At 41.5% G+C, this 26,213-nt stretch overlaps 1 protein-coding gene across 1 annotated transcript in view; it reads left to right on the top strand.

Moving 5' to 3' along the window:
- The window catches only part of PLCH1 (phospholipase C eta 1), a 217,266-nt gene that overhangs the window by 151,561 nt on the left and 39,492 nt on the right, over nucleotides 1–26,213 (top strand). The window contains exons 6-8 of the mRNA XM_069083617.1: nucleotides 5,738–5,831; nucleotides 12,975–13,178; nucleotides 23,203–23,323. Coding sequence (XP_068939718.1) covers nucleotides 5,738–5,831; nucleotides 12,975–13,178; nucleotides 23,203–23,323 — 419 coding nt within the window. The remainder of the gene's footprint in view (nucleotides 1–5,737; nucleotides 5,832–12,974; nucleotides 13,179–23,202; nucleotides 23,324–26,213) is intronic.

Below are 26,213 nucleotides of genomic sequence, written 5' to 3'. Positions count from 1 at the left end.
TGGGGCTGCCCCCTCCTCTGCTTTTTTTCTTTTTGCTTGAATTTTTTGTAGAGTTTAAGACTGATAAATTTTCATTTTGTCCCTATTACCAATCCTTAGCATGCCTGCTTGTTTAAGTTTCATCTTTCTATTGATATGGAATATGATGGACTGGGAGGGAGACAAAATAGGGGTCTTGAATACACCCAAGGAGCTTTAGGTAGCATTGAACAGGAGAATGTATATTGGAAGGGAAGGCAAACACTGGGCTCCAATTATAGGACAGAAGGTTCAGAGCGATGAGGGAACTCGGTCAGGTTTACTTTATGGATAAGGAAACCGAGTCATATAGAGGTCACATGACTTGCCCAGTCTCACGGCTGGTGTCTGAGGCAGAATTTGAAACCAGATCTTCCTGTCTACTCCAAGTCCAGTGTCCTATCCACTGTATCCTGATGCCTCTCGCCATGATGCTTCCTACTGAAATAGTGGATGTTGACAGTTCCTTAGAGTGGCGTCCTAGCCTTCTCTTGACGGTCTGCAGCCTTTCTCTTGGACATTCACTGCTTTGCCCCATCCTTGGCTGCTTGTACCCACAGCTCCCTTTACCATAGCCCTTTGCTTGTTGTTTTTCTCCACTCTTTTTGTTGAAGCTGTTCTTGGTTTTTCTGCTCCAATGACAATAATTGGCTTTGCCCTCTCCCTTTCCTCCTTTATTGTCCTCAAAAAGATGCTGAAGAGTCCCAGAGGGTCTTCATCCATTTTTGTCCTCGCTCCACATCCTTTCCTTGTTTAAGCTGTTTCCAACTCCTTTCCTGACAAAGCTTCCCAGTGTCGATGTCTCTTGTCGACTGGATTTTTCTTGCATTTTCCTCCTGATCAGGATGTTGCTTTGAATGCCTTTCCCAGAAAATGCCTTTCTAGGCATTTTCTCCTCATATTTTCATGGTCTTTGTAATCTGTGACCCTGCAGTTATTAAGCAACCTTTCAAAGACCATTTTCTATAATTGAAAGGAAGGAGAGGGCACACTTGGAGGCAGGAGAGATATAGGTGGAACCTTACCTCCAGCATTTATTGGTTCTGTGATCAGGAATAAGTATCAACCACCTTGAATCTCAGTTTCCTCGTCTGTAAAATAGAGGAGAAGAATACCCCTGGTACCTACTTCAGGGTTATTATCCTGGTCAAGTGAAATAACGAGTGTAAAGCATTTTGTAAAATTTAAATTACAATATAAATGCAGCCCCTGAGAGGCAGCCAGGCATGGGGAAGGGTGCTGGATGTGGAGTCAGGAAACCTGGGTTTGAATCCTGCCTCATGTGCTCACTTATTCACAAGTCACCTCATTTGTAAATGGGGATAATGATCCTGGACCCAGCTTCCTCCCACCAGTGTTCTGAGGAGAGAACTTTGCAAAATTATGTGCAATATAAGTGTGAATTGTTGCTCTTAGAATCAGTGCTAACTGAGCTTGTTTTGACACTCCAATATCACCTAGCTGAAGAAAGCTTCTTATACCCGACTGTGATGTGATTTGGGGTTCAGAGTTCAGCCAAGTCCGATAAAAATTCCCTGGGAAAGGGTTGGGGAAAGGGATAGACATACTTGTTGTCTGGAAAGGGGTTATTATTTCTTTTCATTTCTTTTTCACTTGAAAATTGGATGAACAATACTGTTATGCTTGTCAAGTTAAGATGACTACCTCAGTATGTTAATAAAGTTGTCCATATTCCTTAGGAAGAGAATTATTTCTTACATCTCTCTTTATCTGTTGGCAATATTATGCATTATTGAGATGCTGTTAAAAATCTCAAGTGAAGTCTGGGGGCCAAGAGCTTGCAGTCATTTTGGGGCTCCGATGTTGGAGATAGCTTTTGACACTGCCATTCACATTGGTGGACTGGTGCTTGGCACAGTGCCCAGCACACAGTAGGCACTCAATAAATGCTTGTTGACTGACTGACTAACTGGATTGCTCATAATTCAGAGACAATGTGGGGTAGGGAGAAGAGTGACACCTTTGCAATACCATTGGTCATGTCCCCATTGTTTCTTCGTCTCTGTTCCAATTCTGGTGCTTTGTCTCCAGAACATCCCCAGAAGGTGGAAATACTCTTATCCATCTGGTCTAGATGTTGTTTGAGGACCTGAGGCCACTCAGATAATCATGAAAAATGCAATGTACTTTTTACTGCAAGGCTTCCTCATTGTCAGCTTTCCAAAAACCCAAGCTATCTTGACTTACTTCAAGGGGAGCTATGAAATCTGGAGAACAAAATGACTGAATTAACTTTTGAAATGCCAAATAGCATGCTCAGGAAGGTCTAGGGGAGCAGGACACAAGATCACAGCCACACCAGATATTGTAGCCACCCAGAAGTTGGGGATCAGTGCTTCATATTAATACCATAGCCCAAGAAACTCTTTTGGGTGCTTGGCTCAGTGACATTATTAGTCCTAACCAGAGCAATAAAGAAAAGGGCACCACATCATTAACTCAAATTACATTTATTCCAAGCTTCTTTATGGGAGAAAGTCCTTGGTTTTTATCACCTTCTTTTGAAAAAAAAATGTTTTAATTAGGAGGGATTTTTTAATCTTCTTCCTATCTCGGTAGCACAATTCATAGAGCATTGGGCCTGGAATCTGAAATACATGAGTTCAAATGCAGCCTCAGACACTCATTAGTTATGTGGCAAATCATTTAAAATCTCAAGGTCTCAGTTTCCTCAACTACAAATGAGGGTCAAAGTTGCGCCAACCTCCCAGGGTTTTGAGGATCGATTGAGATGTTTATGAAGTACCAAGGACATAGTAGATACTTATTCACCCCTCCCTCATCTACTCTCTCCTTTGCCCCTCAATACAAAAGAGAAAAACAAAACCCTATAACAAATACGCAGAGGGCCGTGAGCAGAATCCAGAGAACAATGTATACAGTAAAGACAATACTGTAAAGACGAAGAACACTGGAAGACCAACCTCAAAATTCTGATTGCTACAAAGGCTGTGATTCCAGAGAGCTGGTCATCTACAGGGCATGGCTAAATACAGTGTGGGTGTCCCCAAAGCCTGGGTGCTGCTTTAAGGTGCAAAGCTATTTAATAGCTCTTTAATAGGTATTAAAGCTTGAAACAGCACCCAGACTTTGGGGACACCCTTTTTATACGTCCTTTTTATATATTGCAAAGAAATGGTCAGGAAAGACTGTTTTGGACTAGAATGACAATTAGAGCTTGAGGACAAATGACTGACATGTCCCTTGCAGGGATGATGAAATTTGAATGCTTTTATGACTTGTCTTCCCTTCTAGTCATAACTAATAATAATGGTTACATTTTCATAATGCTTTAAGGTTTCCAAAACAAACAAACAAACAAAAAACCACAAAACCCACAAATTTCTCATTTGATTCTCACAACAACCCTAGGAAGTAAATGCTATTGTGTCATTGATGTGGGGGCACTGATAGCAGCCCACCTGGGCATTCTCATCCTCCATCCTACTCCTCCACATCCTTCCATTAATTCTTCACAGGGCCCTTCCCCTAGGCCTTTGGACCTTTCTCTTTTATTAATTTAAAATGCCAGGTATGCATGTATTGGTAACTGGAAGGCTGCCATATTTATAGACTGATTTTCAGAAATATGGATAATATCCTCTGGGTATAAAGAAAAGCTTTGTCATTAGTGTTGTTGGTCTTAAGCTACAATTTTTAAAATATGCCTGTAGTATGTTATGAATTGAGTGTGTAGGTCTGGCCTTTCTCCAAAGCAAGTCAATCAGCAAATGTTTAAATGCCTACTATGTGCCAATCGTCACACTAAGCAGTGAGCATATATGTGTGTGTGTTCACATATACACACATATATATATACAAGAACACACATTGTGTGGAGAGTGTTTCCCCTCTTTGCTTTCCTTATTTCTGAACAGTCAACTTGAGCTTTGTCTTCAATGGGACATGTGGTCTTCTGGCTAGACGCCCCATCTTGGAACAAATAATGCCTTCTGACAGCTCGGTATAGACTTATGATGTGATTTTACCCATGTCTACACTTTGCAAACACTTGTCTCCTGAGATAAGCATGTCGGCTCTATCATCTTTGTAGTTCTTTGGAAAGCAGCGCTGGTTATATCTGAAAGGCTGTTTAGAGAGAGGCTACCTGATTTTATTTAACAAACAATTATTAGTTCCTACTCTGTGGCATGAATTTTGCTGGATACTGAAGATACAAAGACAAAAACAAACAATCCCTACTTCGTTTAGTAATGATGATGATGATAGCTAGAAATTATTTATCTAATGCTTTAAAGTTTGCAAAATGCTTGAGGAATACAATCTCCTTTAATCCTCACAACAGCCCTGGATATTAGTGCTCTTATTATTATCATTTTACTTTTGAGGAAACTGAGGCAGGCAGAGGGTAAGTGACTTGCCCAGGGTCACACATCTAGTAAGTGTCTGAGGATGGATTTGAGCTCAGGTCTTCCTGAATCCCTGTCCAACACTCTGTCCACTGTGCCATCTGGCTGTGGGGGGCAGATGCAGTGTGTATAGTTACAGAAATCAGGGTAATTTAAGAAGGGAAAGCATAAATTGGGGGAACAGAGAAGATCTCATGGACAGATAGACCCTGACCTTGAAGTTTTGAAGGAAGAAAGTATTTTGAAAAGTGGAGCTGAGAAGGCAGTGCATTCTTGGCATGGGGCACAGCATATGCAAAAGAATGGGAGACGGGAGAGGGAGTAGTTGAAGTCTTGTTTGATGGGAATGTAGAGTCACTAGTGTGAAACTTTGTCCTAAAGTTTGGTTGTTGTCCTCTGTGATCAAAGAGACCCCAAATGACATCACTATGTTGTGGTCAACACACGGTTTGTCCAATGCAATCAGACCAATACGAGCTTGGAAGGCTCTACCACAGGTCAGGCACAAATAGTATACATAAATGTAGGTTGGTACCAAACAACAGAGGACCTTAAACATCAGGCTGAGAAGATAGTGTGTGTGTGTGTGTGTGTGTGTGTGTGTGTGTGTGTTTGTGTGTTCATGTGTGTTCAACCTGGAGGAACTGGGGAGCCATGGAGGTATTTTTGAGGATGGTTGGAGCTGTGTCTTAGCAAGGTGATTTTTGACACCTGTGTGAGAACGGTGTCATGGAGGCCATGGCAATGGTGCCGGTGAAAAATGTTGAGGGCTTGAACTAAGGTGATTGCCCTGTGTCTGGAGAGGAAGAAGGTAAAGATGCAAGTAATATTGTGGAGGTAGAATTAAGATGGGGCAGATAATGAGTTCTGAGGTAAGGGAGAGGAAGGAGGAGAGCTCATTCTGGGAGTTTCACACTGAGGTGATTGGGGAGCAGGGGACAGCCCCGGCAAGTCTGAAGGAAGAGCAAGATGAGGGTCACAATGGTGAGTTCCATGGTGGATCGGTGGAAATGGCGACACATTCTAGACAGTTTCATATTCTAGTTGGAGTTCCCAGAATCTGCGTTGTTAGGGAGCTTGGAGGTCGTCACCTTTGACCTGTACCTGAACAAGGTAAGTTAAAAGCATGTTCCTTATAAAGATCTTGAAAAAAAAAACCTGGAAATCTCATTCTAGGACTCCATGATTCAGACTTCTCTTCCTATTTCAGAACATTGGTGTTTGATTGCCAACATTTCAGGTGGAGTTTGAGGTTCCTTATATTTTGACACTTTGATCAGATAATAAAATCTCAAAGATTATGCACTAACCCTGTCTTTTTGGTTTAGATGACTAATGTGACAACAGAATATTGTCTTGACATCATAAAGAAATTTGAAGTTTCAGAAGAAAACAAGGAGAAAAATGTCCTTGGCATAGAAGGTAAAGCATCCTTAGATTCTAAACATTGATTTTTTTGTTATATTTTATGATATTAAACTTGTACAAGCACCTGGAAAGAAGCCTTCACCCTAAAGGGGCCCTAAAGTTTGTAATCATTCTTCCTTATGTCATATCAGATGTCCACTCATATCTCTTACAGAGTTGTGTTGGGTTTTTATTTATTTTTTTTCTTAGTTAAATTTTATGTTTATTTTTAGTTTGTATCATTCATCTCCACAAGAATTTGACTTACAAATTATCTCCCCATTTTCCCCTATCCACCACCCCAAAACAGTGATCCCACTGAATACCCCCTCCCCCAATCTTCTCTTTCCTATATCCTCCTCCATCCCCTCTCCAACTTTCTAGTAGGGCAAGATGGATCTCTATGTCTCAGTGCCTGTATATCTTATTTCCCAGTTGCATGTAAAATAATAATTATATATATATATATATATATATATTTAAACATTTGATTTTAAAACTTTGAATTCCAGATTCTTTTCTTTCCACCGTTGTCACCAACCCCTACTGGGAAGATAAGCAATTCAATATAGGTTGTACATATGTAGCTATGCAAAACATTTCCATAGTGGATATATTGTGAAAGACTGACTGTATTTCCCTCCATCCTATCCCACCCCACCACTTGTTCTATCCTCTACTTTGATCCTGTCCCTTTTCAAAAGTATGTGCTTCCAACTTCCCTTTCCCCCAACCAGCCCTCCCTTCCATCATCCCCTCTTTCATCCCCTTCCCCCCTACTCTCCTATAGGGTTAGATACCCTATTTAGTGTGTATGTCATTCCCTTCCTAAGCCAAATTCAATGAAAGTAAGGTTGACCCATTCCCTTTTGCCTTCCTGTTCTTCCCCTCCATTGTAACCATTTTCCCTTGCCTCTTCTATATGAGATAATTTACCCTATTCTGTCTCTCCCCATCTCCTCTCATTATATTCTTCTCTCACCTCTCAATTTCACCTTTTAAGTATCATCCCTTCCTATTCAATTGGTCCTGTGCCCTCTATGTATACCTGAACACATACATACACACACTCACATATGTATTCATACGCCCATACATCCTCCTATATAGACATATAAATGTATGTATACACACGTATATATATATTTCTATTCCCTTCAACTATTATCATACTGAGAAAAGTTTCATAAGTTACAATTATTGTTTTTCCATGTGGGAATGTAAATTGTTCAACTTTGATAAATTCCTTATGATTCCTTTTCCCTGTTCACCTTCTCATGTTTCTCTTGCTTCTCATTATCTCAATGTCAGATTTTCTATTTAACTCTGGTTTTTTCATCAAAAATGCTTGAAAGTCCTCTATTCTACTGAATGACCATATTTTCCCCTGAAACATGATACTCAGTTTTGCTGGGTAGGTGGTTCTTGGTTTTAATCCCAGTTCCTTTGACTTCTGGAATATCATATTGCAAGCCCTTTGATCCTTCAGGGTAGAAGCTGGCATATCCTGTGTTATCCTAATTGTGTTTCCACAGTATTCAAATTGTTTCTTCCTGGCTGCTTGTAATATTTTCTCCTTGATATGAGAACTCTGGAACCTGGCTATAATATTCCTAGGAGTTTTCTTTTTGGGATCTTTTCCAAGAGGTGATCAGTGGATTCTTTCAACCTCTATTTTGCCCTCTGGTTCTTAAACATCAGGGAAGTTTTCCTTGAGAATTTCTTGAAGGATGGTTTCTAGGTTCTTACTTTGATCATGGCTTTCAGGCAGTCCAATAATTTTTAAATTATCTCTCCTGGATCTATTTTTCATGTCAGTGGTTTTTCCAATGGGATATTTCACATTGCCTTCTATTTTTCATTTGTTTTAATCTGTTTAATATTATCTTGATTTCTCATCAAGTTACTAGCTTCCATTTGTCCTAGTATAATTCTGAAGGAACGATTCTCTTCAGTGAGCTTTTGAAATTTTTTTTCCATCTGGCAAATTTGGCTTTTTAAGGCATTCTTCTCCTCATTGGCTTTTTGAGCCTCTTTTACCATTTGAGTTAGTCTTTTTTTTAAGGTGTTATTTTCTTCAGACAGGTTGTTGACTCTGTTTTCATGATTTTCTTGTATCATTCTCATTTCTCTTCCCAATTTTTCCTCCACTTCTCTTATCTGCTTCTTAAGGTCCTCTATGGCCTGTAATGAGCTCTTATTTTCCTTTGAAGCTTTTGGTGCAGGAGTTCTGACTTCACTATCTTCCTCCTGTTCCATGCTTTGATCCTTTTTGTCCTCAAAATGGGAGTTTAAAGTCAGATTGTTGAGCTTCCTTTGCTTGCTCATGTTGCCACTCAATTACTTGACTTTTGAGCTTTTTGCCACAGTAGAACTCTGCTACCATAAAGGGGAGCTTTGTCCTGAATCACTGGGGTTTTGTAAGCTTCTGTAGCTATTAGTTGGCTGCCCTCTCTGAAGCCTTCACAAGCTCTGGTCAACTGGTCACGCACCCTAGGACCTCCACCCTAGACAGTGATCCAGATCCAAGCAGGTTAAAGCAAGAGTGATTACCCTTCAGACTGTGTGCTAGGTCCCCCTACAATCACAGGCCAGGAGCTCTGAAGCAGTCACTCCACGGCAGCTGCATGGCTGCCATGCCTCAGCCACTTCTCCCTCCAGGGGGTAAAAGCCTGACCACACTCCTGAACTCCCTGTTCCCAAAGTTCACACTGCATTGACCTCTCATTTTGTCCTTAGCATCTATGGGTTGATAATTCTGGAAAGCACCACAGCTGCTGGTGATCTGAAGTCCCTCCAGCCTGGGCAGCTGGTTGTGGCCGCCCTGAGGCTAAAACCTCGAGCTCACGTGGGACTGGGCTTGGCTCCTAGAGTGCTGAGCTGGCCACTTCCTGCAGGCCTGTGGGGCTGTTTTCAGAGGGATATTAGCTTTTTTCTGTCATTTTGTGGGTTCCATAGCTCCAAAGTTTGTTTAGAGTCATTTTTTACATGATTTGGAGGAAGTGGAAACGAGAGCCCTGTGGAAGTCATGTTTCTACTCCACCATCTTGGCTCTGCCCCCTCTGGGTTTTTATTTTTTAAACCACTGTGAAGGTCCATTCTCTCTTCAGGGAGTTTGAGGGTTGTGGTTGTCGTGTCCCTTCATGAGGTTTCTCTTGACTTTCTTTTACTGGAGCTAACTCTAACCAGTTGTTAGCTGATGGTTAAATTTTGGGGGGAGATTTTACACTTCCAAAGTCGGCCATGTTACAAGTCAGGGCATCATTTATTGTGTTGTTGATTGTCTAGATTTAAGGAAATGTTACTAATGCAGATTCAACTTAAAAGTGTGTGCATGCATTTTACCCCACCAGTGGCCAGTGGTTCAACCTTTACCAGTACACCCCTGTATTGCTATATAAACATTGCCTGAGCTCCAAAGCTAAGGCAATGAAGTCATCACCAGATTAGAGGCTAATCTCAGTAACAATGGTAATAACAACAATAATTGGCATTTGGTTAATGTTTTAAGATTTGCAGAGTGCTTAATATTTATTATCTCATTTGAGCCTCATAATCACCCTACTTTTACCTGTCAGTATTGATTCATTGTCTTAGGATCTCTTTAATTTGCTCATTTCTCTAGTATCTCTATTACTTTCTCTCTCTCTCTCTCTCTCTCTCTCTCTCTCTCTCTCTCTCTCTCTTTCTCTTTCTCCTTTTCTTTTTTTTTCTCTTTTCTCCCTCTCTGTGTGTATTTCCTTCAAGCCTTTCTTTCCTTTCCTCTCTTTTAGGGGAATAATCACTAGCTTGGCCATTTTACAGGAACATCTCAAAGCAGATTTTATAAACTGATAACTTATAGTCTTTACCTTTGTGGTACCAGTTGGGACCTTCCTTCCTAAAGCTGTCCATTTGTCATCTTTGTCTTTATACTTATTAAGTACATAGTAACATTTGAAAATGTTGTGAATTACCCTTTTTGGAAAGTTCATTGACTTTTCTAACCCATAAAGCATGATGTAGCATCATGAGAGGAAAAACTGGTAGCTGAAGGAGACCTGCATGCTTGCGTGACTGCTTCTACCAAAGCCAACAGCTGCTGACTTCTCTCTCTTAAGTGGGATAAGGCTGGAGATGCCCACACAGGACCAACTTTTCTCAATAGAAGATACAGGATCATGTCACTGCTGTTCTCGTAGGGAGTCTTGAGTCATTGTCTTCTGCTCCTGCCTCCATTATAGTCTCTTTTCCATCCTCTTCCTTCTTGCTCTCTGGAGTTAATACTAACCTTTAGGATTATGTCTAATTCCCATCTTCTTTGTCCACTTGCCTTCTGGGTGGTATCACAAGATTTTAGATTTAGGAGGGGGCCATCTAATCTAGTCTTTCCCTGCACAATAATCCCTTCATATTGTACTTAACAAGTGGCCATTCAGGCTCTGCTTTTTGGCCCCTAGAGTTGAAGAACTGTTTCCCAGAGCTTCCCAGTTCACTCTTGTATAGCTCTAATTGTTAGGAAGTTGTTTCCGGACTTCAGATCTATGTCCTTCTTTTTGCCTCTTCCATTTGTTTCTCCTGGCTCTGCCTTCTGGGGCACAGCACAACAGAATATTTCCTCTTCCATATGACAGATATTCAGATACTCAAAGACAGCAGTCATTTATTTATTCAAGTCATTGATCAAAATGTTAAACGTTCCAGAGCAAAGAATGAATCCTTGTTCACTCTTTTCTAAGACCTCCTTCCAAGGTGACACAGAGCTGTCAATGACTACTGATTAGGTCCAGTGATCCAGCCAGCTCCAAATCCATGTTATTATAGCCTAGCTCACATCTCAAAGTTTTCTACAGGAGCAGCTTGAGAGACTTTGTCAGATCTAAAATCTAGGTAAACTCCATCTATAGCATTTTCTTTATCTACCAGTTCAGTAGTCCTGTCAAAAAAAGGAAGGAAGATTCATCCGACTTGACCTGTCCTTGCTGAATGAAGCCAAATTGTTTCTTGGGAAACACTGCTTTCTCGTCTATGTTCATAAACTGTCCTTTTAATAATACATCCTATGGGGTGGCTAGGTGGCACAGTGAATAGAGCACCGGCCCTGGAGTCAGGAGGACCTGAGTTCAAATCTGGCCTCAGACACTTAACACAAAAACAAGCTGTGTGACCTTGGGCAAGTCACTTAACCCCAATTGCCCTCCAAAAAGCAAAAAAAAGAAAAGATAATACATCCTAGAAGTTTGACAGAAAGTGAAATTTAACCCACAGGCTTTTAATTCCCTCTCTGGTTATAGTATCATGCCATCACATTAACTTACTGGTGTATTTCCCCAAATTCTTATCGATTTCCTCTTTCTTTCCAAGTGGTCTGAAGTATTCTAACTTGTACAATGGATAGAGTGTTAGACTCAAAATCAGAAAGACCTGAGTTCAGATTCAACCTCAGACGCTTATTAGCTATGGGACCCTTGTGGGGTAGCTCTTCTTGTAGTCCCATCCTTGAAGTGGGAATAATAACACCTACTTCCCAGAGTTGTGAGTCAAATGGAGTATTTTTATAGTGTTCTTAAAATCTTAAGGCATTATATTTTTTGAAATACTAACTATTATGAAAATATCATACTCACTTCTTCATCCATTGATCTTTGGTAAATGCTTTGCCTCTTGGTTCCTGTGTTTCTTTAAATGGGAATATTCCTTAATATGCCACATTACTTCATCTATTTCCCTTTTCTAATCTAGTTTTACCAGTATAGTGTTTTTTCTAATGAGAAAAACTAATTTCAAAGGAAAGCAGTGGTAAAGAAGGATAAGTTTTCCCAGGTTTCTTTGGACTTTTTCTTTTCCTTTTTTTTGGAGACTTTTTCTTTACCATCAGTGTAAGCTCCACTTTACCCCAGTAGACTGGTCTGCCTACCCGTGGCTTCTGAATAAGATGTATCCAGTTGGGTCCAATTTCTCATTAGGTATCTCTTATGTTCTCTGGCACATTTCTTGACAATGTAGAAGAAAAGGACAACCGTAAGATTGTTTTGTGTTGGTACATAGGGACTATTTTTTGTTCCACTGATATTCTGGGTGACCTCTCAGTTGCTAGGCATCATCCTTTGTCACTATTGACATAATTTGCTGCTGCTCCTCCTGTGTTAGAATTTAAGATTATTGAGGACAGGGACTGTTCCATTTTTGTCTTTGTAGCCCAGTGCCCCACCCCCACTCCCACCACATGTTTTATACAGTTCATTGCATGTAGTAGGTGATTAACAAAACTTTGTTGAATTAAATTGAAGTGAATCCATCACTTATGCTTCTTACCCTCCACAGTAATCTATAAACACAAGGCACAAGAAACAACACTCACTGGCCAAAGATGTCATTTGTCATCAACTATTGTCTATTCAGATCACCACAACCCACATTTCTGATGGGTCTACTCAGGCATAATACAAGACTGCCCAAGAGCAGACCCAGTTTTGTCAGCCTCAAATGTCTCCTTACAATGCTCATGGTTACAATTACAATGGTCATAATTACTACTGCTGGTTATAAAGATGTCTGAAAAGATGGACAATGAATGGAAAAGAACTCATTTTGGTCTCATTGTCCCTATTGTATTTGCTTTGCTTAAGTGTGCATCGAATGACTTTCTCAGCTGTTTTCCTACAATATAGTGCTATGTTAAGTCAAAGATAAAAAAAACAACAACAAAACTTCTAGCTTTTACCAACTTAACTCTTCCTCCCAAATATAGTAATACTGTGATTTTCTGTGACTGACTTGGATTTTTGACTGGGGACAAACCTCTTTTTGTGATGCCTCAGTTTTTCCATCCATAAAAAGGAACCCCCCTCATACTCTTTAGGGGGTGTTCTTAAGGTATATAAGGTCACTAGCTCATAGAGATAGAGCTGGGAGCGATCTTGGATTTCAGATAGTTCTTATTTTTACTGATAAAGAAACTGACTACTGGGGGCCCAGAGACATTGTTGATAAGAAAATGACTTTGTCACTTTGGTAGAAAAGGCATTGCCTAATTCTCAGATAGTGATGTCATCAATGGTTAATAAAGTGTTAACCTCTCCTCCTTGGGTGGCTACAAGAATGGACCAATTTCCATTTTCTGTGGCTGGTCCTCTGACGTGTTAAAGTCTGAATCTTTCTTGTCTCTTTCCTTTAAAGGTTTTACAAACTTTATGAGGAGTCCTGCCTGTGATGTCTTTAACCCTTTGCACTCTGAGGTGTTCCAAGACATGGATCAACCCCTCTGCAACTATTACATTGCCTCCTCTCACAACACTTACCTGACTGGTGACCAGCTTCTCTCCCAGTCCAAGGTGGACATGTACGCCCGTGTGCTGCAAGAAGGCTGTCGCTGTGTGGAAGGTAGCGTTGCTCTGGCTTGTTCCTGGGATGCTGCAATCAATAATAATAATAATAATAATAATAATAATAATAATAATAACTAGTGTTTATACAGCACTTTGTGCCAGGCCAAGAAAAACCCCATGGACAAAAAGTCCATGGGATCACATAGAGTTGGACGTGACTAGATGACCGAACACCAATGACCAGGCACTGTGCTAAGTGCTTTATAATTATTATATCATTTGAAACACTCAGCGTTCCTGTGAGGTAGGTGCTATTATTATCCCCATTATACAGATGAGGAAACTGAGGCAAACAGGCTAAGTGACTTGCCCAGGTTCATGTAGATAGGCAGCGTCTGAGGCTGATCTTCCAAACTCCAAACCCCTGCACCCTATCTACCGTACCACATTACTTTGCTTTGAAATGTTTAAAAAAAATGATCTCTTTTACTCCTACTTCATTTTTATTTTGGAATGTATCCACCTATCTTCCCCTATCCAGGGAGTCATTCTGAGAGATGGAAAAAAGCAGGACAATAAAACTAGCCAATATGTTAACCACATTCGATGGCAGATGTGATGTTCCACCATCATAGCTGTGGCACCAGAGATCTGGAACTGGCCAGGACCTCAGATGCCATCTTGTCCCCCCCCCTCAGTTTACAGCTGAGGAAACTGAGGCTGACAGAGATGACAGGCAGCTAGGTGGTAGAATAAACAGAGTGCCGGACTTGAGGTCAGTAAGGTCTGAGCTCAAATCCTTTTCGACACACTTCCGAGCTGTGTGGTTAGCCTTTCACAGCCTCGGTGTTCTCAGCTAAAAAATGCAAGATGATAACAATTTGTCTGTGAGGATCAAATGAGACAAAAGATGGAAAAGTTCCTGTGTTTATCTAGTGCCAAACCCAAGGGCTCACCCTCCTGGCAGGATGGGAACCCAGGAACTCTGCCTCCAGGAGAGGGCAGTTTCCTCTGTACCAGTCTTCTGCCTTTGCAAAGGGAAAACTGTTTGTCATATCTCCTTTGGGGGAAATCTTAGTCATTCTATTTACAGAGTACTTAGTTTTTAGGTTTTTCATTGTTGTTGTTATTTCTTTATGTTTACTTCTTAATTGTCTTTTTCTTCAGTCAGTTGGCAAATATTCACACACTGTGTCATCACGCTGCAGTGCCACCCCCCCCAAAAGACCAAAATACAATCAACTGTAATTCTGATTCTAACCAACCCTCACCCTCCTGACCTAACCATCTAACCTCACCCTCTGACTCTAACCCCAGATTTGACTCTCACTCAAATTTTTAAAAAGAGTCAAGCAAGACTGCCCAGGACAGTGATTGCCACTGATAGTACATCTCACTTTCCAAGGGGGTGTGTTCTTTTTTTTAATGCTTTATTAACTTCTGATTTACATCATTCGTTTCTGCCAGATTTTTTTAAAAAGCAATTGGGGTTAAGTAACTTGCTCAAGGTTTCACGGCCAGTTATTTGTGGGTGTGGTGCTGAGTATCTGATCCCGGATTTGATCCAGGTCATCCCGACACTGGAGCCGGTGCTCTTACTCGCTGAGCCACCTGGCCAGCCCTAAGCAATTGGGGTTAAGTAACTTGCTTAAGGTTACACAGCCAGGTGTTTCTGGGTGGGTGCTAAGTGTCTGAGCCCGGGATTCGATCTCCAGGTCATCCTGACACTGGAGCCGGTGCTCTTACTTGCTGTGCTACCTGGCCAGCCCTGTTTCCACCAGATTTTGAGTTACAAATTTTCTCCCTGTTTTTCCACTACCCACCGCCCCAAAATAGAAATCCCACTGGATATCCCCTCCTCCAATCTGATCTCTCCCATACCCCTTTCGACTTTTCCAGTGGATCTCTATGCCTCAGTTCCTGTATATCTTATTTCCCAATTACATGTAAGATGGTATTAATAATAGTATACACACATATTTGAATATTTGATTTTAAAACTTTCAATTCCAGATTCATTCCCTTCCTTCCTTGTCACCCATCCTTACTGGGAAGACAAGCAGTTCAGTATAGGTTGTACATGTGTGGCTAATGCAAAACAATAACATAGTAGATATATTGTAAAAGACTGACTATATTTCCCTCCCTCCTATCCCACCTCCCACTTGTTCTATTCTCTACTTTGATCCTGTCCCTTTTCAAAAGTGGGTGCTTCCAACTTCCCTCCCCTCCAGCCTGCCCTCCCTTCCATCATCCCCCTTCTCATCCCCGTATCCCCGTCGTCCCCCCCCTACTCTCCTGGAGGGTGAGAATACCCTATTTAGTGTGTATTTCACTCCCTCCTCAAGCCAGATTCAATGGGAATAAGGTTGACCCATTCCCTTTTGCCTTCTTATTCTTCCCCTCCATTGTAACCATTTTCCCTTGCCTCTTTTGTATGAGATAGTTTACCCCAATCTGTCTCTCCCCATCTCCTCTCATTATATTCCTCTCACCTCTTAATTTCACCTTTTAAGTATCATTCCTTCCTGTTAATTTGGTCCTGTGCCCTCTATCTATGTATACCTGTAAACATATATACACACATTCACATATGTATTCATATGCCCATATACCCTCATATATAGACATATATATTTCTAATCCTTCCAACTACCGAGAAAAGTTTCATAAGTTACAATTATTGTTTTTCCATGTAGGAATGTTAATAGTTCAACTTTGATAATTTCCTTATGATGTCCCTGTTTACCTTCTCATACTTCTCTTGCTTCTTGTATCTGAATGTCAAATTTCCTATTCAACTCTGGTTTTTCCAGCAAGAATGCTTGAAAGTCCTCTATTCCACTGAATGACCATATTTACCCCTGAAACATGATACTCAGTTTTGCTGGGTATGTGACTCTTGGTTTTAATCCCAGCTCCTTTGACCTGCGGAATATCATATTCCAAGCCCTTCGATCCCTTGGTGTAGAAGCTGCCAGATCCTGGGTTATCCTGACTGTGTTTCCACAATATTCAAATTGTTTCTTCCTCGCTGCTTGTAATATTCTCTCTTTAATCTGGGAATTCCAGAACCTGGCTATAATATTCCTAGCAGTTTTCTTTTTGGGATCTTTTTTCAGGAGGTGATCGGTGAATTCTTTCAACCTCTGTTTTGCCCTCTGGTACTAAAACATCAGGGCAGTTTTCTTTGAGAACTTCCTGGAGGATGATTTCTAGGCTCTTACTTTGGTCATGGCTTTCAGGTAGTCCAATAATTTTAAAATTATCTCTCCTGGATCTATTTTCCAGGTCAGTGGTTTTTCCCATGAGATATTTCACATTGCCTTCTATTCTTTCATTTGTTTGGATCTGTTTAACAGCATCTTGATTTCTCATAAAGTCATTAGCTTCCATTTGCTCCAATCTAATTCTGAAGCAATGATTCTCCTCAGTGAGCTTTTGAGATTCTTTTTCCATCTGGCAAATTCGGCTTTTTAAGGCATTCTTCTCCTCATTGCCTTTTTGAGCCTCCTTTGCAGTTTGAGTCAGTCTGTTTTTTAAGGTATTATTTTCCTCAGTCAGGCTGTTGACTCTCATTTCATAATTTTCTTGCATTGTTCTCATTTCTCTTCCCAGTTTTTCCTCCCCTTCTCTTATCTGCTTCTTAAGGTCCTCTATGGCCTGTAACCAGTTTGTATTTTCCTTTGAAGCTTTTGGTGCAGGAGTTCTGATTTCACTGTTTTCCTCCTGTTCCATGCTTTGCTCCTTTTGTTCCCAAAATAGGAGTGTAATGTTGGAATCTTCTGTCTGCTTTGTTTCCTTTGCCTGATCATGTCGGTCCTCAGTCACTTGACCCCTGGGCTTTTTGCCACAGTAGGACTCTGTCACCAGACAGGGGAGCTTTCGTCCCAAATGCTGGGGTTTTTTCAGCTGCTGGAGGTATTAGATGGGTGCCCTCTCTGAGGTCTCCACATGCTCTGGCAAGCTGGACACACACCCTAGGACCTCCACCCTAGACTGCAATCCAGATCCAAACAGGTTAAAGCAACGATTACCCATCAGACTGGTGCTTGGTCCCCCTACACTCTGCAGGCCAGGAGCTGAAGCTGCCATGTGGTGCTGGCTGGCTGTGCTGGCGTCTCAGTGGCTTCTCGTCCCACGGGTAAAAGCCACACACTCCCACTTACTGGTCCCAAAATCCAGACTGCACTGACCTCTCACTTTGTCCCTTTGCATCTATATGTTGATAAATCTGGAAACGGCCACCGCTGCTGCTGATCTTGAGTCCCTGTGGCCGGTGGCTGGTCAGTCTCGCCCTGGGACTAAAGCCTTGGTGTGGGGCTGGGCTCGGCTCCCAGCGGGGGTGTGTTCTTTAATTTTCATCATTTGTATTGGATCTGAGTTGTATTGCCTTTTAGTTTTGTCTTATTTGTGTTGTTGTCATTGTGTACCTTATCCTTTTGGCTCAGCTTTCTTCCCTCTGCATCACCTCAGACAAGTCTTCCTCTGTTTCACTGACTTCACAGCAATAATAATCCAGGTTCTGACTCTCTGGGAACTGGTGTCCCAAAACAAATGGTGCTTCATACAGAGGGGCATAAAGGAAATGGAGGAACATTTAGACTCTGTGGTGTGAACTCGGACTCACAGCACATCTCTGAGGCTTAGTGTGTGGGACCTTGGGCAAGACCTGAATGTCTCTAGGCCTCATCATTCACATCTGCAGAATAAGGGGTTTGGGTTATGTGATCTCCAGGGTCCCTTCCAACTTTAGGTCTGAGATGATGTAAACACAAGACACAATGACATATCATTGGATCCTATGGCCCTCTGAAATTACTTTGAGCAAGAAAATGTAGTTATAAAATATTGAAAGAAATGAAAAAAAAAAACCCTTTTAGCCTAAGAGATCTTTAGACTAGCTTGTCCACCCAGCAAGTCTCTTATGAATGCATAGAAACTGAGTGTGGCCATCATTGTCATGAGTTGAATATTTTCAGAGGACACGACCCCTGCAGTTCCCACCAGGCCCTGGTGTCAGAGGTGGTACAGAGGATGAGTGAGTGTCGGTGCCTTTAGGGATGGTTACCAGCCCTAGGCCAAACTACTCACCTTTTGCCCTCTCTTTCCTATGGAAGAGGTGCCCAGTGCTTTTGGACCCAATCCTGTGGATGGATGCAGACAGATCCTGCCCAGACCCTTGAAGCTTCCTTCCCTTTCCCTTTCATTCAAAACTCCTCATCCCGACATCCTCCTTGGCTGGTGTAGCTACACTTACGTAACTAGACACAAATGATAAAGTTCAGGATTTCTCTCTCTCTTTTTTTTGGAGGGGGGAGCAAGCAATTGGGGTTAAGTGACTTGCCCAAGGTCACACAGCTAGTTAAGTGTTGAGTGTCTGAGGTTGGATTTGAACTCAGGTCCTCCTGACTTCAGGGTTTGTGCTCTATTCACTGCACCACCTAATTGCCCCTTCGTTTCAGGATTTCTCATACCAGGAACCTTGAACTACTTTTTAACCAGTTTTATCTCCTGAACTCCTCTCAGTGTGATGAAGCCTATAGGTCCTTTTTCAGAATCATATTTTAAAATAAACTACATAAGATTACAAAGAAACCATTTTTACTCAAATATTCTGTCAAATGAGGTTTTTTTCTTTTTAGCTAAGGTCAAAGACCCCAGGTTAAGATCCTCTGGTCTAAGACCTCTGCTTATAGATTATGACAAAAGAGTACAGGGCACCTAGTGGTTTTTTCCACATTATGCCTATTTATGCCTTTTATTAGTATTATTATTTTAACAGTTGCAGTTGCTATTTAAAAAGCCTAATTTATGGACCATAGTGAGTTCGAGACTGTAAACTCCAGGTGCCTCAGATGGTCTCCCACAATGGTGGGAGAGCAGCGGAGTAAGGCAATTACTGAGTAAGAGAAGGATGGATTTGGCCAGCTGCTCCCTGCTTTTCATAATTAGTAGAAAGCCCCCAAATCTTCTGTATTTCCCAATCTCAATTTCAGTCCTGTGGCATTTTCTATCTCCATTGTCCTTCCTTAATCAGATATTTATGGCATCTTGGGCAGGGCTGACAAGAAGTTTCTCTAATGGATCTGGCTTGTCAGCTTATTGAGCTGATAGCCTTTTTTTTTTTTAACCTGGTCCTGCCTTTTAGCCAGGACTGTTTGATAAATAAGGACGTTCTGTTCAATGGATTAATGTTCTAAGATGGGTCTGATGCTGACATAACCTCTAGAAGCTGTTTCAACACCTTTGCTTTCATCTCAGGGCATGTATCTGCAATTGTCCATCTCTCTGCTCCATCATGAGAAGCTGGCAGGCAAGATGCGGAAGATTCAAAGTCCCTGGCCAATTCTTCATGAGCCTTCCTGCCTCTCCCATGATTCAACAATGGATGAATCTGAGACCCAAAGGCTATTCTACTTTGAGGAGATTAGGTCCTTCCAGTCCACAGCGTTAAAAAGAACAAAAATTTAGTTCTCGGAGGAACCTTTGTGACCATTGAGTCTAACCCCATTTTACAGATAAAGAAATTGAGACCCAAAGAAGTTTTCAGAGCTACTCGTTGTTTACATTTATACAGCTAGTTAGCGTCTGAGGTAGGATTCAAGCCTCATCTTCCTGACTCCATGTCCAGGGTTTTATTGCTATATCTCACATTTTATGGACCAGAAAATAGAAGTATGATATAAAGTTGAATATCACAGGATTCAGGAGTCTCGAGTCCAACCTATAGTCTGATTCTTCATACCCAAACAATTTCTTTCACTAGTTTATGGGTGTTTAAAGTATTTTTTAGAAACCTTATGTGATGACATATTTAGACAGCCGTTTATTGGCGTTAGTGGTTTTTTTGTGAACAAGTGTGAGTTCTCCATGAATCTTTGTTACAATCTAGGCACACCTCAGGATTTGAGTTATTGAAATTATGGTCATTGAGCCTCAAAGATATCTCTTTACTCTTCTTACAACAATATCCAGGAAAAATCCCTCAAACTTTTAAGAGGGCATTAAGTCTGAGGGGAGCAGATAAACCAAGGCTTTCATCTAAAGAGCATAGCTTTGACAAATTTTATTTCCTTTATAGTCTCAAAGGTGGCATACAATCTTCTCAAATGATATCTGAAATTGTTTACATTTCTCAGTGGAATCCTTATTCTTTAGCATTACTTTCATTTTTCTCTTACTATTGCCCTTGAAAACAGGCCATTTTCTTCCATTGTTTTCATTTGCTTGCTGTGATGTAGTATGGTGTAATGGAAAGAACCCTGGCTTTTGAGTCAGAAGACAGGGATTCAAATCCTGGCTTCACCACTTATTAATCACGTGACCTTGACCCTTCTGGGCCTCAGATTCTCCTCTTGAAAAATACAAAAGCAGATGACCAACCAAGCCCCATCTAAGTCTGAATGAGGTGATCTTATGAGAAATTCTGAAAAACTGATAGCTTTTGTGGTAAGAGGAAGCACTGGTTGTGGAGAAAATTTTTAAAAATGTTGGAGGCAAAGACATGCCTCTTGGGCAGAGAGCCTCTACGAGGGAATATGAAAGCAATTTACAAACAGTTATTAAATGTACTTTGTTGATAAGGTAAATCCTTTGTGTTTGGGACAGTTGGACATTGTAGGAAGTCCAGTTAAGCGTAAGACAAGCTCCCTCTTCTCAAGAGGCCTACACTCTAGCATCATCTAGGTACCAATTAATGGTCCCCTTTTATTACCTAATCTGTGCAGATTTGATGATGGAGCAGACGTAGCTAGGAGGGGTCTCCCTGGAAAAGATGGGGCTTTAGCTGACCTTTGGAGAATCAGTAGCATTTACCTAAATAGAAAGGACAAGCCTGTTGCAAGAGGGCAAGCAAAAGTGAGAAGGGGGAAATAAAAACCAAAGGCCTCTATTTCTTAGAAAGCAGTCCTGATTGCCTGCTATGGTGGTGCTTTGGGAAGCAATGGGAAACGAGGTTCTATATTTAGGATCGGTCCATATTATGGACAGTCATTAAACTTCCCACTGGAGAAGATTTACCGGGGGGGGGTTGTCCAATTCATAGCGTATATGGCCTTTGACATCCCTTCCAACTCCAGTGAGCCACTTTGAGGGAGTGACAGGAAAAGTAGGTCTTAGGAAATGGATCTGATCACTGCACACAAGAAGACAAGCTAAGAGCTGGTTGCAGTAATCTGCATCTGGGAAGTGTGAGACCTTAGACTAGAAGGGTGGCAGGTTAAATAGAGAGGAAAGAAAAATCTGAGAGGTTTACTGATGGATTAGATGATGACAGTTGGTGATTCAATCCAAGGGATAAGAAGGGTTAAGAGCCAAAGGTGATTTGAAAATTCCTAGACTGAGACACGGAAAGAGTGTTTGTGCCACAGATAGACACAAAGTAGTAGTGGGGGGGGGGGGCGCGGTGGAGAAGCCAGTTTAGAAGAAGAATGAATTAAAGCAATTGAAAAGACCTCGCACTGGGGATACAAACTGAAAAATCAGACATTTCCTGCTGTCAAGGGGTTGCCATCCAAATAGGAGAGACAATACACACAGAAGGTTTCCGTTACAAGTCTGATGGCAAAGTCCCTTGGTCTTTCGGATTTGGTGGTAAAACAAATATTAATGCATCATTTAATATCATTTCCACTGATGAAATCATATCAGATTCTATTGTTGAACCATTTGACAGTTCTGAGGACTGGTGGTCTTCAGTGACTGTGTATTCAGTACTCAGAAAGCAGTTGCCAGGCTGAATCTCTATAAGGATTGCTTCCCAGGATTATGGCTGCAGAGTCTGGCCTAGAAGCAGGATCAGTGATTTTGGTGGTAAGGAAGGCAGCCCCTTATCCCCAGGATTTCTTCCCTCAGTGATGGCTCTGGGGCCACCATTGGTTGTACTGGAAGCAGGATAGGTGGTCTGGATGGCAACATTATTCCCAAGGCTCTTGAGGAAGAGATGAATTAACTTTTGTACATTATGAGTTTGAAATGATGTGCAGGAAATGCACATAGAGAGAACCTGTGGGCAAGTCAGGGGTGAAAAATGAATCTGAGAGCCTTCTGGGGAGGAGGTTAGTTGAAGCCATGAGACTTAATCAGCTTACTGAAGGAGTAAGGGGAAAAAAAAAAGCAGAGTGCTGAGGACAGTATCTTAGGAGAACATGGTTCTCTTAGGTTCAGGTGGAAGAAGAGAAGCCAACAAAGGCATAAGAGCCAGAATAAATCCAATGTGGATAAATCAGTTTGGGGAACTCCTGGTCTGAGAAGACCCTTCATGAATCAAAACTGCAACCCATCTGTGGTTAAATAGATCCACAATATCCATCTGTGGTGTTGTTTATCAAGTGACTTCCCCCAGGTTGCAAGGTTACTGAGTGTCAGGGCTGGGATTTGAACCCAGGTTTTCCTAATTCGAAGACCATGCTCTGTCTACTGTGTTGAGGTGCCTTTCTTGATATGTATGGTGTATGTTTATTATACTTACATTGAATCAATGATATGGGGATGTGCCAAGCCGTGGGAAATAACGGGCGCCTGCAATTGTTATAAAAACACCAAAAGAGCAGTAATATTTAACCCTAAATTCCTGCCATTTATTTGAGGAAGATTCTTATTGGGGAAAAGCAAAGCTACTGGTCCCCTGGAGAGTTTAGAGTCTCCAAATATATTTCAGCCATGGAAACTCCCCTGGGTCAGTGGACCAGCTTCCGATATGATTTTTCAGTTGGATCTAGGTTGCTAGATCTCTTTTGTGAGCATGAAACATCTGTTGATTTCTTCCACATTAAGCTAAATCATCGTATTTAATTCTTTTGGGCTAATAAGTCTTCTGAAAATGTAACTTTCTCTACTGAAGCTCCGAATTACCCCAGGTCTTATTTCACGATAACAACGGGCATACCATCTCACACTGAAAACTTGAAACAGAACAAAATGTAGGTTTCCAGGGAAGGTTACCTAAAAAGTCACTGAGTGGTAGGTAGAATGTAGATTCCTTGAGGACAGGGCCAATTTTGTTTTAGTTTAGTCCCAGACATGTAGTCGGTGCTTAATAAATGCCTGTCTAATTGAGTGTGTGTTTGTTTTAACAGTTGACTGTTGGGATGGTCCAGATGGAGAGCCAGTGGTCCACCATGGTTACACTCTCACTTCAAAGATCCTTTTCCGAGACGTCGTGGAGACTATTAATAAAACTGCCTTTGTGAAGAATGAGTAAGTGCTCTCTGACTCTTTCCTCTGCCTTGAGGACTAGCCCAGTTAGGGTGTAGACAAAATACACAATCACAAAGGGGGAAAGGAACATTTCTGCCATGGGGTTTGCCTATTCAAGGTGGTGAATGACCTTTAAATATCTCAATACCTGCTTTTCCTATTGGTCAGCCGGGAGGTTAAGCTGATGAGGTCTACCATGTGCAGAATACACCGCTGGGGCACTCCCTCTGATTTAGGGGCTACCTTGGGAAAGAGGAGAGATGCTTGCCTCTGTTTTCTCAGCTGGGAAATGGGTTTTATGAGCAATCTTGCCAGATGGCCACTGTAGTTCCTTCCTTCCATGGTTCTTTGACCCTCTGACCTATTTGTCTCCTCATGGTGAGATCATGCTTGTTCTGTCTCCAACCTTTCAGAAGAAAGAAATTACAAAGAAGAAGTTGTTATTATGGTTCCTTAACAGTTGAATAATTGTTAAACAAGTTCATAGAAACAGAGCATCTGAGCCCTCTTCAGAAACTGAATCATTCCTCTGCCATGTGAAATTTTTATTTTCTGGGATCATTCACATTAATTGATTGTTACTGTCCCCTGATTTGGGTTTCATCAAGAAATATAATCTACTAGGGCCTTTTTAGTTAAATGTGGTTTCCATTAAAGTCCCTGGGATGATTGTAGAGAGATTTCCAGCCTACTCCACGCTCAGCTGCTGGCTTGTTTGTTTTTGTAAGCTAATATCCCTTCAGGTCATCATGAGCATGAAATCAGAGCCATCTTCTGCTCAAGGGGCCGGGCATGTGGAGAACAGATTTCTGTTTGATGGGCTTTGGGTTAACATTAGACTGGGGATAGGAGCTGAACCCGCCATTCCATTGCTATTGGGCACTCCCACAAGAGGAGATTCCCTCTGCCAAAGCAGGATGCTACCTTTCTTGCAACTTGTCAACTTAAAAGAGTTGCCTGGAAAACAAAAATTGAGTCTCCTCCCCCCCAACTAGGTTCTTTCTGTCTCCAAGACTAAGTCTCTCTCCACTGTGCCCTGTGTTCTCTGAATATCACTTATTAATACTCTTCTATTATTAGCCTTATGTAATTAGTTTTAATATCATCCTTATTATCAGTGCTATGACTGTTATTATGTTTTCCTAATGAGTAAAATAAAATCTCAGGCAGTCATGGCTCTTAATGTAAGAATTAGGCTTTGCCCACAAGCCAGAGAATTGCTTTTGCTTTTCCCCAGATATATTTTGAGTTTTATGATGGATACTCTGTGTGTCAGAGAAAGTATATTAGCAGTTATTATTTCACTAAAAATACATTAGTATGAAACTTTCAAAATAAAAATGTCAGTAATTCAGACCTGGAAATAAGTTTATAGTATTAAGAAAAGAATGACTAAAGTGTTTGGAAAAAGGAAGGAAACAAGTGTTGGACACTGTGCTGAGTGCTTTACGAAGATTCTCTCATTGGAACTTCACAACAACCCTGGGAGGTAGATGCTGTTATGATCCCCATTTTACAGTTGAGGAAACTGAAGTAGGCTACTTGGAATGACTTGCCCAGGGTCACACAGCTTGTAAACATCTGAGGCTGCATTTGAACTTAGACCTTCCTGACTCCAAGCCCAGCTCTCCATCTGCTGCCAGCTACCTAGCTGTGGAAGCATGGAAGAGTGATTTTGGCCTCAGAAGACCTGGGTTCCCTCCCCAGTTTGTAATTAACTAGCAGAATGAACATGGTCAAGTCTCTTCCATTATTCTGGGCCTCAGTTTCCTTATCTGTACCAAGAGCATTAGATTAGGTGACCTTTAAGGTCCTTTCTAACTCAAAATTGATGGTATGATGGTTTAGAGCTGGACAGGGACTCGGGGATTTTCTAGCACCTCTCCTTCATTTTACAGATGGAGGTCCTTGGGTCCCATAGTAGTGGAAGTGACTTGACTACGGTCATGCTGCTGGTAAATAACTTAGAAGATACAAATCCAGACTGTCTGATTCCAAATGCAGCGTACCAGCTAGGTGGCAAAGTGGAGAAAGATCTGAGTTCAAATCCAGCCTTAGACACTTACTAGTTGTGTGACTGTGGACAAATCACTAAAACTCTGTCTCAGTTTCCTCATCTGTAAAATGAAGACTATAATAGCATCTACATCCCAAGGCTGTTTTAAGGACTGAATGTGACAATAATTGTAAAGCACTTAGCACAGTGCCTGCCTAGGTATTTAACAAATATTTGTTCCCTCCTCCTCTGTCCCCTTTCTATTCTGCTGTGTGTATGAATCTGTCTCTGCACCAGCTGGCTCTGTTGCCTTGGGCAGATGACTTCAACCACGTGCCCCTTCGTGTCTCAGTCTGTAAATAGGAATGTTGGTGTGCAGCCCATGCTTGAAATGTTTGGGAAAACACTTTAATGTCATTCTATCAACATAGTTTTGAAGCACTTGCTTTATAAGGGCCACGTGACTCTCTTTAAATGGATGCTGTAGTTAGTTTTTATTTTAGCTAGAAAGCTCTAAAAACATGAAGAAACAATTACATTTAATGAGAGGCGTTCCTAAGATGTTTCCAAAAGGGAGAATAAATCAGATGCAAATAGAATATGCAGTGTTCCTTTCCTCCTTTCTCCTCCCCTCCTTCCCTCCCGCTTTTCCCCATTTTTCCTCTTCCTCCCTGCCTCATCTCTCTAGACTCACCATCTCCTTTCTCTCCTTCTGCTCTCCATCTTCTTCTTTCTTCCCCTCCTCTTTTTCTGTTCCCTTCTTCTCCCTTCTCTCTTTCACCTCTTTTCTCTTTTTTCACCTCTTTTCTTTCTCTGCCTCTTCCTCTTTGCCCTTTCCTCCTGGTCTCCTCCTTCCTTCTCCCTCTCTTTTCTATCTTTCCTTCTTCTCTCCTC

The sequence above is a fragment of the Petaurus breviceps genome, unplaced genomic scaffold (assembly GCF_028583685.1).
Source record: "Petaurus breviceps papuanus isolate PSGF00001 unplaced genomic scaffold, PetGlider_PUasm1.0 173, whole genome shotgun sequence".
Classification (NCBI taxonomy): Eukaryota; Metazoa; Chordata; class Mammalia; order Diprotodontia; family Petauridae; genus Petaurus; species Petaurus breviceps.
Note: the sequence above shows the minus strand (reverse complement) of the source record. Positions and strands in the feature narration are given on the sequence as shown.